The 13,820-nt window shown below is 35.9% G+C and overlaps 1 protein-coding gene across 1 annotated transcript; it reads left to right on the top strand.

Moving 5' to 3' along the window:
• Window positions 1-12,314: 12,314 nt before the first annotated feature.
• Window positions 12,315-12,948, top strand: LOC109241154. The gene is made up of 2 exons (XM_019407878.1): window positions 12,315-12,447; window positions 12,545-12,948. The coding sequence occupies exons 1-2, from the start codon at window positions 12,390-12,392 to the stop codon at window positions 12,799-12,801; spliced, it is 315 nt and encodes a 104-aa protein (XP_019263423.1). The 5' UTR covers window positions 12,315-12,389; the 3' UTR covers window positions 12,802-12,948.
• Window positions 12,949-13,820: the final 872 nt, after the last annotated feature.

Below are 13,820 nucleotides of genomic sequence, written 5' to 3'. Positions count from 1 at the left end.
CATTTTTTTCGTTTAACCTTGAACTGGTCATTTTAGGTGATCTTAATCATCCCTAATTCCAACCTGTTCCTCTCAAAGTGATCTCCACTTAAGGCTTTTGTGAAGATGTCAGCAATTTGCTTGTCAGTAGCACAAAACTCCATAGTGATCAAGCCTTTCTCATAGTTGTCCCTCAAAAAATGGTGTCTAACATCTATGTGCTTAGTTCTCTTATGATGAACCGGATTCTTAGTCATACTAATAGCACTAGTGTTATCACAGAAAATAGAAATGCAACCAACTTCAATTCCAAAGTTCAATAATGGTTGTTTGATCCACAACAATTGAGCACAACATGAAGCAGCAGCAACATACTCAGCTTCAGCAGTAGATAAGGCCATTGAATTTTGCTTTTTGGTAGCCCATGACACAAGACATGAACCAAGGAAGTGTGCCATACCTGAGGTGCTCTTCCTATCCACTAGGAAACCTGCATAATCAACGTCAGCATATCCCACTAGGTTAAAAATTACTACCTTTTGGATAACAAAGGCAAAGGTCAGTGGTGCCTTTCAAGTATCTCAATATTCTCTTGACAGCAGTCAAGTGGGACTTCTTTGGATTTGCCTGAAATGGAGAACAAAGACCTATACTGAAAACAATGTCAGGTCTGCTAGCAGTAAGATACAAAGGAGAACCAATCATTCCCCTATACAACTTCTGATCAACAGATGAACCGGGTTCATCTATATCCGATTTCGTGGATGTTGCAATAGGAGTGTCAATTTCTTTGGATGTTCCTTCCTGGTTTTGTTACTGAGGAATAGGTTCATGGACAGGTTCCCTCGAGGTTAGAGGATCAGTTCCTCTCTAGTCAGTTCCCCCTGTCATGTTGCCCTGGGTGGAGGGACCTGTTCCTTCCAGTGATGCATCTTCAGGCTGGACTGTGGTTTCACCATTTGAATTTCTTATCAGCCCAATCTCTTCATTATCTTGTTCCTGCCTCTCAGAAAGAATGTTAGTTTTTAAAAAAATAACACACATAGTTCTTTTACTGTATATCTTATAAGCTTTACTATGTGAAGAATATCCCAAGAATACTCCCTCATCACTTCTGGGATCATACTTACCTAGGGAGTCTTTGCCATTATTGTGCACAAAGCACTTGCATCTAAATGCCCTAAGATGGGATATATTTAGCTTTCTCCCTTTAAGTGACTCATAGGGAATCTTCTTAACAAGAGGTCTAGTCATGCAAATATTTATGATGTAGCATGCAAAAATTCAGCAAACTTAGCATTTTCAAATTCAGTTCCATGATCAGACCTAATTGATGCAGGTTGATTACCTAGTTGTATATGAGTTATTCTAACAAAAGAAGTAAACATGTCAAATGCTTCATCTTTAGATGTTAAGAACAATGTCCAAGTAAACCTAGAGTAATCATCAACAAGCACCATCACATATCTTTTACCACCTCTGCTTAATGTTCTCATTGGACCACAGAGATCCATATGGACCAGTTCCATCGTTCTGGTGAAACTTACCACTTTTTTGCATTTAAAAGAGGATCTTACCTGCTTCCCCCTTGCACAAGCCTCACAAACTTTGTCTTCCTTGAACTTGATGTTAGGCAGCCCTATCACCAGATCCTTGGAGACTAATTTGTTGAGTTGACTTAGACTTGCATGTCCAAGTCTCTTGTGCCAAAGGAGGGGATCATTGTCCAACACACTTAAGCAAGTGAGTTCATTTTTTGAAAGTGTGGACAGATCTACAATGTAAATATTTGTTTACTCTTTATCCCTGCAAAACAATCTTGTCAGTGGTAAGATTTATCACAAAACATTTAGTAGAGGTGAATGCTACCAAGTTACCACTATCACATAATTGTGATACACAGATTAGACTGTACTTTAGGCGATCTATCAAGTAGACATTCTCAATAGAGTGAGAATAAGTCTTACCTACCTTTCCAACCCCAATGATCTCACCTTTCTTCCCATTTCCAAAGGAGACATTACCTCCTTTGAGGTCCTCAAGTGAAAGGAACTGGTTCTTGCTTTTTGTCATATGCTTTGAACGGCCACTATCCATGTACCATATTTGGCTGCTCCCCTTCACTTGGACCCACAAAAGGAAATCAGGGGTTAGTCTTAGGAACCCAAACTAGTTTGGGTCCCTTTCTATAGGCAAAAGGGTGAATCGGATTCTTTTTAACCCAACTTGGCAGCCTATTTTTCCCTTGAACAAATTCTTTATTCTTTTGACTAGCCTTTTCTTTTGCAATACATTGACTTTTATAGTGACCTGCTTTACCATAGTGTGTGCAAATTATGTTCTCACGAAGTGTGAGGTACTTGCTTTTGGGATCCCACTTAGGTGCAGGGGTCCCTAGACAAGTCCTCTCTTATTGCTACTAAGGTGTTCATGTAGCCATGAAAGTGCATCAGAGGACCCATTCCATTTACAGGTTCTGTCTAGCTCGTGCTTAACCTTGTTTAGATCCTCCTTAAGGACTCTTATCTGCTCATCTCTTTTGTACAACTCGTCTTTCATTTTTCCTACATTTTCTTCTAAAGTGAGTTGTGTGTGACAAGCTTTCTTTTTACTAGTTCCTAATTTCAATTTTAGATTTTCAGATCTAAGCTCTAGGACAGTGGTGTCAAGTTCATGAACCTGGTTCTTTAACTCAGCATTTTTACTTTCACTTTCACTAGCCCTAAGTTCCAGATTTTTGCACTTTGCTTTTAAAATCACACACTCCTTAGACAGCTATTTGTTTTCATTGTTTAGATCCTTAGATTCATCAATGAAATCCAGGAGTAACTCAGATAGCCTTTATTTAGACAAAAGTTTAATCTTGTCTTTGAGATGAATTATACTTACCTCAGATTCCTCATCGGATTCTCCAATTACCATAAGTGCTTGTTCATCTCCATATTCATCCTCTGAGTCCTCATTTGAGCTTTCTCCCCAAGCAGCAACCATAGCCTTTGTTGATCCTTTATTCTTCTTGGGTTGAACTTGTTCCTTCTTCCTGTTCCTTTGTTCAGCTCTTTCCTTCTTCCATTCAATTTCCCATTGAGGGCAGTTTTTGATGTGGTGATCAGTCTTCCCACACTTGTAACACCCCTCATTGGTTTGTTTTTCAGGAACCCTTGGTTTGATGTAGCTTCCGCTTCTTGAAGGACCCTTTCCTCTCATTAGGTACTTCTTGAAGTCCTTTGTGATCATGGTCATTTCATCCTCCTCTAGATCAGCACCTTTAGTGATTCTGAATGCCAGGCTCCTTTCCTTTTTGGGTGCATCCATCTTCATGGTTTGCCTTCTAAGTTCATAGGTGGTGAGATTTCCAATTAGCTCATCCAACTTAAGAGTGGCAATGTTCTTTGATTCCTGAATAGCTGTGATTTTGCTTTCCCAAGAGACTGGCAGCACCCTTGTCTAAATCTTCTCAACTTTGTCATCTTCAAGAATAACTCCTCCAAGAGACTTAAGTTCATTTGTCAGTGTGGTGAACCTTGTATACATCTCTTGGATGGTTTTTCCTTCCTTCATGGTGAAATTCTCATATTGAGAATACAGCAGTGTTCCTATGGACCTCTTCACTTGAGGTGTTCCTTGATGAGCCACTTGCAAAGTGTCCCAGATTTCCTTAGCAGTGGTACAGCTTTGAATTCTACTGTACTCGTCTGGACCAAGTCCACACACAAGCCATTTCTTGGCCTTAGCATTCTTTTCCCATTTCTTCAAATCTTCAGCAGTGCAGTCAACTCTTGTCTTTGGCACGTCCACTCCTTCAGCATTCTTCTTTGTAGTAGCCAGGGGACCATTAGTGACTATATCCCAGAGTTCATAGTCTTCTCCTATGATGTGATCTCTCATCCTGTTCTTCCACCAAGAATAGTACTGACCATTAAAGGGTGGGGGCCTAGCAGTGGATTTCCCTTTCCAGTTTCTAGGTGGTGCACTCATTGTGATCTTTTCCTAAGGTGTTAGCCTCTTCAAGGATAACCTGCTCTGATATCAATTGATGTTTTAAACGTCAATACCACACAGGGGGGGGGGGGAGGGAGGTGATTTGTGTGATACTCAATTTTCGCTTAACTGAACTATAGAAGGACCTGGTTCTTCTATGTGTTCCAACTACTACTGTTTGCGGAATAATAAAATAAAGAAAACAAAGAACACAGAGATTTTTACGTGGAAAATAACTGGCTCAAAAGGTGAAAAAATCACGACCTACTACTCAGTAGGATTTTCCCAAACTTCCACTAAAATAACTTAGCCAAAACAGCATTTACAAAACTCTTTGTAAACCTAAGGATTAACTCTAATCTCGTTGTAGCAACCAGCCTGTAACTGCTGCGACAACTTCAAGTTAACTCTAACTTGAATACTCAAAGTACCTAATACAATTGCTTCTATAAAAGCTGAAAGGTACAATATGAAAACACCTACTACAATTGAACTAGAAATAAAGAAAGACACATAAAACTCTTTATGGAGATGGTTCTTCAATCTGGTTCATGTAGCTTCAGGTTTGCACACTTGAATCACATACGAACTGCTTGCAAAAAGCCATGCTATTTTGCTCTCAATTCACGTTTAACTTCTGCGTTTTTGTGCAACAACTGTAATGTGAGAACATCCTGCAATTTATAGAGTTAGTAGATGAAGAAATAACTAAAGTTCTGATGCAACTCTTTCTTAGTGGAAGAGTTCTAGTTGATTTCAACTTCTAACTCCTTCCCTATCTTGGATAGTGTTCTCTTTGAGTAAGGAGTCCTTCTCCTTATCAATTATGCAACATTTTCGATCAGGAGATATTAAATACACCAAGTTAAGCTTATCTCCTTCACGTGCATCCCACATGCTTGAATCTGCCCGTTTTTGTGCACCTGAGGGATGGACCTGCAGGATGGACCTGGTTCATGTCTGAATTCCTTTGTCAGTCTTCAAAACTAACCTTTACTTGGGCGAACAAATTCATATAATAGAATTTGATCTGATCTAATATTTAAGACTAACGTTTTACATATGAAATCATTTCATGTATCCGTCATGTTTTAGTTGAATTTTGTCCCATTTTGTTCTCTCAAGTCTTAGAAGAAATTAACGAAGAATTAACATAATAAGTACAAGCGAAAAGTTGGTAAGAAATTATTATAAAGTAATTTATAATACTATGAATAAACAAAAAATTTGGAGAAATTGCATGCTTGGTTCAATCGTGTTTTTGCACTTTCTTTCTTTTTTTTCATTTTTTAATGACCACCTTCTCTAAGGGGAAGAAAATAAAGGAAAACAGAGTTGCTCAATTTTAAGTTTTTCATTCCTTTAGTTCCACGATGTAGGAATGGGTGTGAATGGTTCGGTCCAGTCCACTATTTTAAGAAATTTGTACTATATTAATTTTTTAGTTATTATATCGTGTGGATCAAAACTAAATTTTTTTTAAAATAGTTGTTCTTCGATATTAATACAGTTCCATTAATATTTGTTATCTCTTTTAAAAACAAAATCACATAAAAGTTAGGATATCTCATTTATTATGTAAAATTAATAAGTTTTAATAGAATACATGAACTATAGAATATAAAAGCATTATATATTTATTGAATACAATTTTTAAGACCTTCAAGCTCAGTCACGACTTTGATTCACATGGCACAAATTGTAATAATGCAGGCTATGCGCTCTCTACACATTCTTTACCCGAGTTTAGCTAGATTTTTCTATTTACAAAAAAGTAACCAAAGTGTTTTATAAAATATATACAAATGCAGAAGATATTGAAAGTTCATAAGTTTTGTCTCGGCGCACGTTTTAGCCAAGGGAAGCTACAAATGCAGAAGATATTGAAAGTTCATAAGTTTTGTCTCGACGCACGTTTAGCCAAGGGAGGCTAACTTGCACCAACTATGGCAAGACGCCGGAACACGATGCACCGGCGAGCTTGATGGTTACGCCGGCGAATGAATTACGGCATACTTTCACTCCACTAACGTTTTGGAGCTTCCTACCAGCTCAATTTGAACATTTACACAAGTATAATAATATCATGCAAACTCGCTCGCTACCTCTAGTCATCAAAATAATATCAAATATCAAGAATCGTTCATCAAAATTCAAGATATTCAACTTTAAAATTCAAGTTTAGCCAATTTTCACATAATGCGCCGAAACGCCCTCGAGTCACCGGGGACCCCAATCAAACATGCATACAAGTCTAAACATTATACGAACCTGCTAGAATCATCAAAACATCGATCCGAGGCCGTTTACTAAAAACGTTGATCGTGGTCAACTCAATCCCAATTTTAAGTCAAAAATCATATTTTCTTTAAAATTTCACGTAATAGCTTTCCGAAAAGTAACACAGATCACGCACGCAAGTCATAAACCATCGGATAATGTTACAGGAGGTCTCAGAACACAGAAAAAATGAGCTAGTATTCAAAACGACCTATTGGATCGTCACACTTATCTTAGATATAATTATAAAAATAGTTTATCTATTTACCGTATAAAAAGTTTTTAAAGTTTAATTCATTTTTTGGTAGTCATACGAATCTCTTTTCAGATTTATATCAATATCATAACTGTTCTCTCCAGCACTCTACACATTTGTCAAAAAATATTTTCTGCTCCACCATACATACATACATACGAGTCGTCATTATTTTTATAAATATGAATTTGGTACTTGTTATAAATAGAATTTTATTTATGGTGAATGTCCATATTTAGAGAGATTCTAGGGTTTATTACTTGGTGGCTAAGTCAACCTCTCCCTATAAATAGAGGGTTCTATTCCATTGTAATTCATCCCAAATCAATAAGAATTCTCTCTCTACTTTTCTCTGCAATATTGTTCTTATTCTTTTATTATTTTATAACACGTTATCAGCACGAGACTCTACCGTCTCAAGAAGATTAAGAAACATGTTTTATGTTTTCAATATCCAGTTGCGCCTATGCTGAAAGGTTGTGTATGTAAGTCAGTAGTGTTCGTTGTCTTCACTTACCTCTTAGAGAAGAATTAGCAAACAATTGATCAAGACTTAGAAGACTTTTCAACTGTGAATCAAGATTAGAAAACGTGCAACAGTCTTTATTCAATGGATCAAACAAATGTCGATATCTCTCCAGGTAAACTTGGATCAAAGTTCAATTGTAAAAATATTTGTTTAATTGATTCATGTACGACACATACAATATTCAAAGAGAAGAAATATTTCTCTCATTTAAGTATGTGTAAGGCAGATATTACTACAATTTCTGGTAGTAGTAATTTAATTGAAGGCTCTGGAAGAGCTACTATAACTTTGCCTAAGGGAACAATACTTATCATAGAGAATGCAATGTTCTGCTCCAAGTCCAAGAGGAACTTGTTGAGTTTTAAAGATATCCGTCGAAATGTATATCATATTGAGACAATAGACGAAAATAATCTTGAATATCTCATCATTACCAAAAATGTCTCTGGCCAGAAAAGGGCTATTGAGAAGTTTCCATCTTTGTCTTGTGGCCTGTATTGGACAAGAATTAGTGCAATTGAGGCACATTCTATTGTAAACCAAAAGGTTACCGATTCCAATACTTTTGTACTTTGGCATGACCGATTGGGACACCCTGGATCAATTATGATGAGACGAATTATAGAAAACTCAAATGGGCATCCATTAAAGAATTTAAAGATTCTTTTAAATGATGAATTTTCTTGCACTTCTTGTTATCAAGGAAAGTTAATTATTAAACCATCACCAACAAAGGTTGGAATTGAGTCCCCTGCATTTTTGGAACGTATACAAGGGGACATTTGCGGACCTATTCACCCACATAGTGGGTCGTTTAGATATTTTATGGTCTTAATAGACGCATCTTCTAGATGGTCCTATGTGTGCATATTGTCATCTCGCAACCTCGCGTTTGCAAAATTAATGGCACAAATAATTCGATTACGGGCACAATTTCTCGATAATCCAATTAAGTCTATTAGACTCGATAATGCTGCTGAGTTTTCATCCAAGCATTTAATGATTATTGCTTATCAATTGGGATAAAAGTGGAACATCCTGTAGCTCATGTTCACACTCAAAATGGCCTTGCGGAGTCTTTAATGCAATTGATAGCAAGACCGTTACTCATGAAAACGAGGTTACCCACTTCTGTTTGGGGTCACGCCATTTTGCATGCAGCTATGCTAGTTCGTCTCAGGCCGACAAATTATCATAAATATTCCCCGTTGCAATTAGTTTTGGGTCATGAACCTAATATATCCCATTTAAGAATTTTTGGATGTGCGGTATATGTGCCTGTAGCACCACCACATCGCACCAAAATGGGTCCACAGAGAAGGTTAGGAATATATGTTGGTTTTGAATCGCCCTCCATTATTCGCTACCTCGAAACATTGACGGGGGATTTGTTTACTGCACGATTTGCAAACTGTCGATTCGATGAGACACTCTTCCCAAAATTAGGGGGAGAAGTTGGTGAAACCAAACGGGAAATTTTGTGGAAAAATCCATCATTATCTCATCTTGATCCACGTGCCTCTATTTGTGAAAAAGAGGTCAAAAGATTATTCATTTGTAGAGAATAGCAAATCAAATGCCAGATGCATTTACGAATATGAAAAGGATAACAAAATTACATATCCCTGGGGAGAATGTTCCAATCCATATTGATGTCCCTATTGGACAATCTTCTAGTGTCATAGCTAATGAGTCAAAAGCACGCCTTAAACGTGGCAGACCATTAGGTTCCAAAGATCGAAATCCTAGAAAAAGGAAAATAAATGATCAAAATGACACTATGAAAGAATCTCATGAAGAAATCCACAATTTAATAAATTCTGAGATTCATGAGGAATCCACTGAGCCCGAGACTCAAGAAAATAAGGAACTATCAATAAATCCAATCGATATTGAGACAAATTTGAATCGAGTGGATATAGTGGTGGATTATGTCTTTGCATATAATGTTGCATCTAGCATTATGCAAGAAAGTGAGGATCTTGAACCTCAGTCTGTTGGAGAATGTCGACAAAGACGTGATTGACCAAAATGGCAAGAAACAATCCAATCAGAGTTGAACTCACTTGCGAAACGTGAAGTTTTTGGGCCTGTAGTCCAAACACCTAATGGTGTTAAGCCTGTTGGCTATAAATGGGTCTTTGTACGCAAGAGAAATGAGAAAAACGAGGTACAAAGATATAAGGCACGCCTTGTTGCACAAGGATTTTCACAAAGGCCTGGTATCGATTATGAAGAGACATATTCACCCATTATGGATGCTATAACGTTCCGTTATCTCATTAGTTTTGCTGTCCATGAAAAGCTTGACATGCATTTAATGGATGTGGTTACCGCCTACCTTTATGGCTCACTTGATAATGAGATATACATGAAAATTTCCGATGGATTTAAAATGCCAAACGCACATAATTTTTCAGTCCCGGGAAATATTTTCAATCAAATTGCAAAGATCTTTGTATGGTCTAAAGCAATCAGGACGAATGTGGTATAATCGTCTTAGTGAGTATTTATTAAAGGAAGGCTATCTAAATGATGCCATTTGCCCATGTGTTTTTATAAAGAAAACAACATCAGAATTTGTTGTACTTGCCGTATATGTTGATGACATAAACCTTATTGGAACTCCTATAGAACTCCAAAAGGCAATTGATTATTTAAAGAAGGAATTCGAGATGAAAGATCTCGGAAAGACAAAATTATGTCTTGGTTTGCAAATTGAACATTTGGCAAACGGAATATTTATTCATCAATCTACCTACATAGAAAGGTATTGAAACGGTTTTACATGGATGAAGCACATCCATTAAGTACTCCGATGGTTGTTCGATCACTTGATGTGAATAAGGATCCATTCCGACCTCAAGAAAAGAATGAAGAGCTACTTGGTCCTGAAGTACCATATCTTAGTGCAATTGGTGCACTAATGTATCTTGCCAATACTACAAGGCCTGACATAACTTTTTCAGTTAATGTCTTAGCAAGATATAGCTCTGCTCCCACAAGGAGACATTGGAATGGAATCAAACACATATTGCGGTATCTAAAAGGGACTACCGATATGGGCTTATTTTATGGCAACAATTGCAGTCCCGATCTTGTTGGTTATGCTGATGCTGGGTATTTATCTGACCCACACAAGGCTCGGTCTCAAACAGGTTATGTATTTACCTGTGGAGGCACTGCCATATTTGGCGATCGACTAAGCAATCAATTGTGGCTACTTCATCTAATCATGCTGAGATAATTGCTATTCATGAGGCAAGTCGAGAATGTGTGTGGTTGAGGTCTATAATACATCTTATTCGAGACAAATGTGGTGTGAAATGTGACAAACTACCCACAATTTTGTATGAAGATAATGCAGCATGCATAGCTCAATTGAAGGGAGGATTCATAAAAGGAGATAGGACAAAGCACATTTCACCAAAGTTATTTTTCACACATGATCTTCAAAAGAATGGTGATATTAATGTGCAACAGATTCGTTCAAGTGATAATATGGCTGATTTGTTCACAAAATCTCTACCAACGTCAACCTTCAAGAAGCTAGTGTACAAGATCGGGATGCGAAGGCTCAAGGATGTGAATTGATGCTCTCATCAGGGGGAGTTAATGCGCGTTGCACTCTTTTTCCCTTACAAGGTTTTGTCCCACTGGGTTTTCCTTGCAAGGTTTTTAACGAGGCAACCAATAGGCGCATTTCTAAACATGTGTACTCATTTTCCTTTTCTAGAATTTTTTCCCATTGGGTTTTCTTTTAGTTAAGGTTTTAACGAGGCACATTATCTGTTGAATAGACATTCAGGGGGAGTGTTATAAATAGAATTCTATTAATGGTGAATGTCCATATTTAGAGAGATTCTAGGGTTTATTACTTGGTGGCTAAGTCAACCTCTCCCTATAAATAGAGGGTTCTATTCCATTGTAATTCATCCCAAATCAATAAGAATTCTCTCTCTACTTTTCTCTGCAATATTGTTCTTATTCTTTTATTATTTTATAACAGTACTTTATTTTTTTATTTTAGAAAAATCTCAAGATTATATAGTATACTCTTCATAATTACAAAAATTACTTAAAGTACTTTAAATGAGTAAGAATAATAAAGATGAGATGAGAGTATACGATCTTACTTTTGTTTGCCCATATATATATAATAATTTTAAGATCATATTTTTAAAAATTTGTAGAAGGAAAATAGGAGGAAAATTCTGCTTAAAAGTTTTAAATTTATGTTAAAATCACAATTATCTCGATTTCTTAATGAATATTTCTCATATATGATTCATTCTTACTTGAATAATATGGATGACTTCAAAATGAAAATAATAAAAATGGTAGGCCAAAAAAGTACTCAAGTAATGGCGTTGAGGGATAATTAAATAAAATTTGAGGATGGTAGATAAAAAATGGATTTTATGGTGGTGTATGGCATTTGAAGAAACGAATGAAAAGTTTATTGACTTTTTTGTCCTAAAACGGAAAAGAATTCCTAGGTAAAGTCATTAAGTTGAATAACGATTTGGGGAATTCATTCACAAATACGTTTCCATGGTTTGATTCTTCTAATGATTTAATTAGGACAACATCACAAATTTTAATCAGTAGAAGAAGTAATTAAACTAAAATAGTAGACACCAATTTCTAGCTTATTCACCAAACATTTGGAAAATTAAAAGCGATTATTTTCAACAAACAAAACAATAGTTAATTTTATAATTTTGTTGCAATAAAATTTAGTAGAATGACAACCCGTGAAATAAATCCTACATTTCACAGGCTGACAGTTTGAACTATTCATGTCCAAACAAGTTATAAAAGGCTAGGACTCCTTTGTAAAGTGAATAATTATTATTATTATTGTTTATAGATCATGCTTATATTCATAAATAGTTATTCATAATGTACGAAATCCAGTTAGTCCTCATACATATAATAATCTAATTAATCTTTTCCCATCAAAACAAGTTACTAAAGGGTAAGACTCTTTAATTTGTAAAGTTATTACACATTTTTATAGATTTTTGTATCCATAAATGATTAATCATCAAATACGAAATCCAGTCAATCCTCCTACATATAGTAATCTAATTAATCTTTTCCTGTCAAAACAAGTACAAAAGGCGAAGACTCCTTTGTAAAATAATTAATAAATACAATTGTTATAGATCATTCTTATATTCATATATCGTTTAGTCATCAAACGCCAAATCCAGAAAATCCTCGTACATATAGTAATCTAATTAATATAAAGTAATCTACCAAAATTGCAGTGATCTTGTTGACAGAGAAACAAGTATAAAACGGAAGTCCAAATCAAGAGTTCTTGATCAATAGTAGCTTTTGGAGAAAAACTTGAAAATGGCAAAGTTCCTCACTTCATTTTTCTATGTTGTCCTCTTCGTTGCTATTGCATCAGGTCCCAACTCGATCAATATCTTGGCTTTACAATAATTACAATGATTAATTATGTTTTTCTTACTAATTGTAGTATTTTGATTTTATTGTGAATGCAGATGAGAGAATTGTTCCAATGGTATATGGAAAGGGATGCGTAGTTGATATTGGTTTTAACATTTGCAGCACTCTTAATGATCGATGTATGAAGCTATGCATTCAAGCAACTTTCTCGTATGTTCACGTAGCAACGTGTCAAATACGAAGCGATGGTTCTACATTTTGCGAATGTGCATATGATTGCGACGATGACAAACACATACATCAAGAAAAGAACTTGAACATTGCACCATCACTTGCACCTGCACCTTATTGATGTTTCGATTTCGATTTGTTCGAGACTGAAACGTAATTGATGTTGTCCGGAAAAATTGGCTAAATTTTCAACAACCACCATGATTTACATGCTCTATGTATAATTGGAATTTAATTTCCGTACAATTCATTATACAAGCCTTTGTTCTCAAAATAGATTATTCTCATTTTTCCTCTTGAATTTAAGATCGAAATGGTTGTCCTTTAACTTTTGATTCCTTACCGGTTTAATGTTGTTCGATTTTAATTTTCTTCTTTTATGTAGAAAATCCCAACGGCTAAATCCTAATTTATAGTAACTAGAAATTTTATGTTTAAAGTTCGAAAGCGGAAGAAGAGAGGTGCCGGATTTAAAACTTAGGGTGTGTTTGGTATAACGGAAAATGTTTCCGTGAAAAAAGTTATTCAAGAAAATATTTTCTTGGAAAACAAGTAGTAATCTTATTCATTTTTCGGTGTTTGACACGCAAATTAAGGAAAATGACTTCTCAAGAGTATTCATAAATAATTTAAATATAATAAACATGAAGCCATAAACTTTCAAACCAACTACCTTCCAAACCCACAAATTTCATAAACCTTCGAACCGGTAAACTTTCAGAACCGCGGAATTTCGAACCCGTAAACTTCCAAACACATAAACCTCCGAACTCATAATTTTGAAACTTGTAAAATTTTGAACCTTTAAACCGATAAATAAAAAAACTAAAACTGAAAAATATATTTAAAAAATATTTGGGGGGGGGGNAACTGAAAAATATTTTTTCGGAGGGGGGGTGCCGAAAAACGAAAAAATAGAAATTTGAAATTGCAAAAAAAAAAAATTAAGGTAATTGCGGTGGGGAAGGGGGTGGAGGGGTAGTAGGATGGGTGGTAACGGAAAAATTAAAATTTGAAAAAAAAAAAGAAGCCTTTTCTGGAGAGGGGTGGGGTGTGTTGGTGAGGGTGGGGAAGGTTGAGAAGGAGTTTTGAAAAATATTTTCCCTTCTCTTGATAAGGAAAACATTTTCCTCCAATTGG

Source organism: Nicotiana attenuata, unplaced genomic scaffold, assembly GCF_001879085.1.
Source record: "Nicotiana attenuata strain UT unplaced genomic scaffold, NIATTr2, whole genome shotgun sequence".
NCBI classification, from domain to species: Eukaryota; Viridiplantae; Streptophyta; class Magnoliopsida; order Solanales; family Solanaceae; genus Nicotiana; species Nicotiana attenuata.
This window is presented reverse-complemented; position numbering and strand designations above follow the sequence as displayed.

Excerpts from the sequence above, each read along its gene's own strand:
- LOC109241154 (XM_019407878.1), top strand. The coding sequence starts at position 12,390 with ATGGCAAAGTTCCTCACTTCATTTTTCTATGTTGTCCTCTTCGTTGCT. Across the intron at positions 12,448-12,544 it reads CTTCGTTGCTATTGCATCAG|ATGAGAGAATTGTTCCAATG; the intron begins GTCCCAACTCGA and ends TTGTGAATGCAG.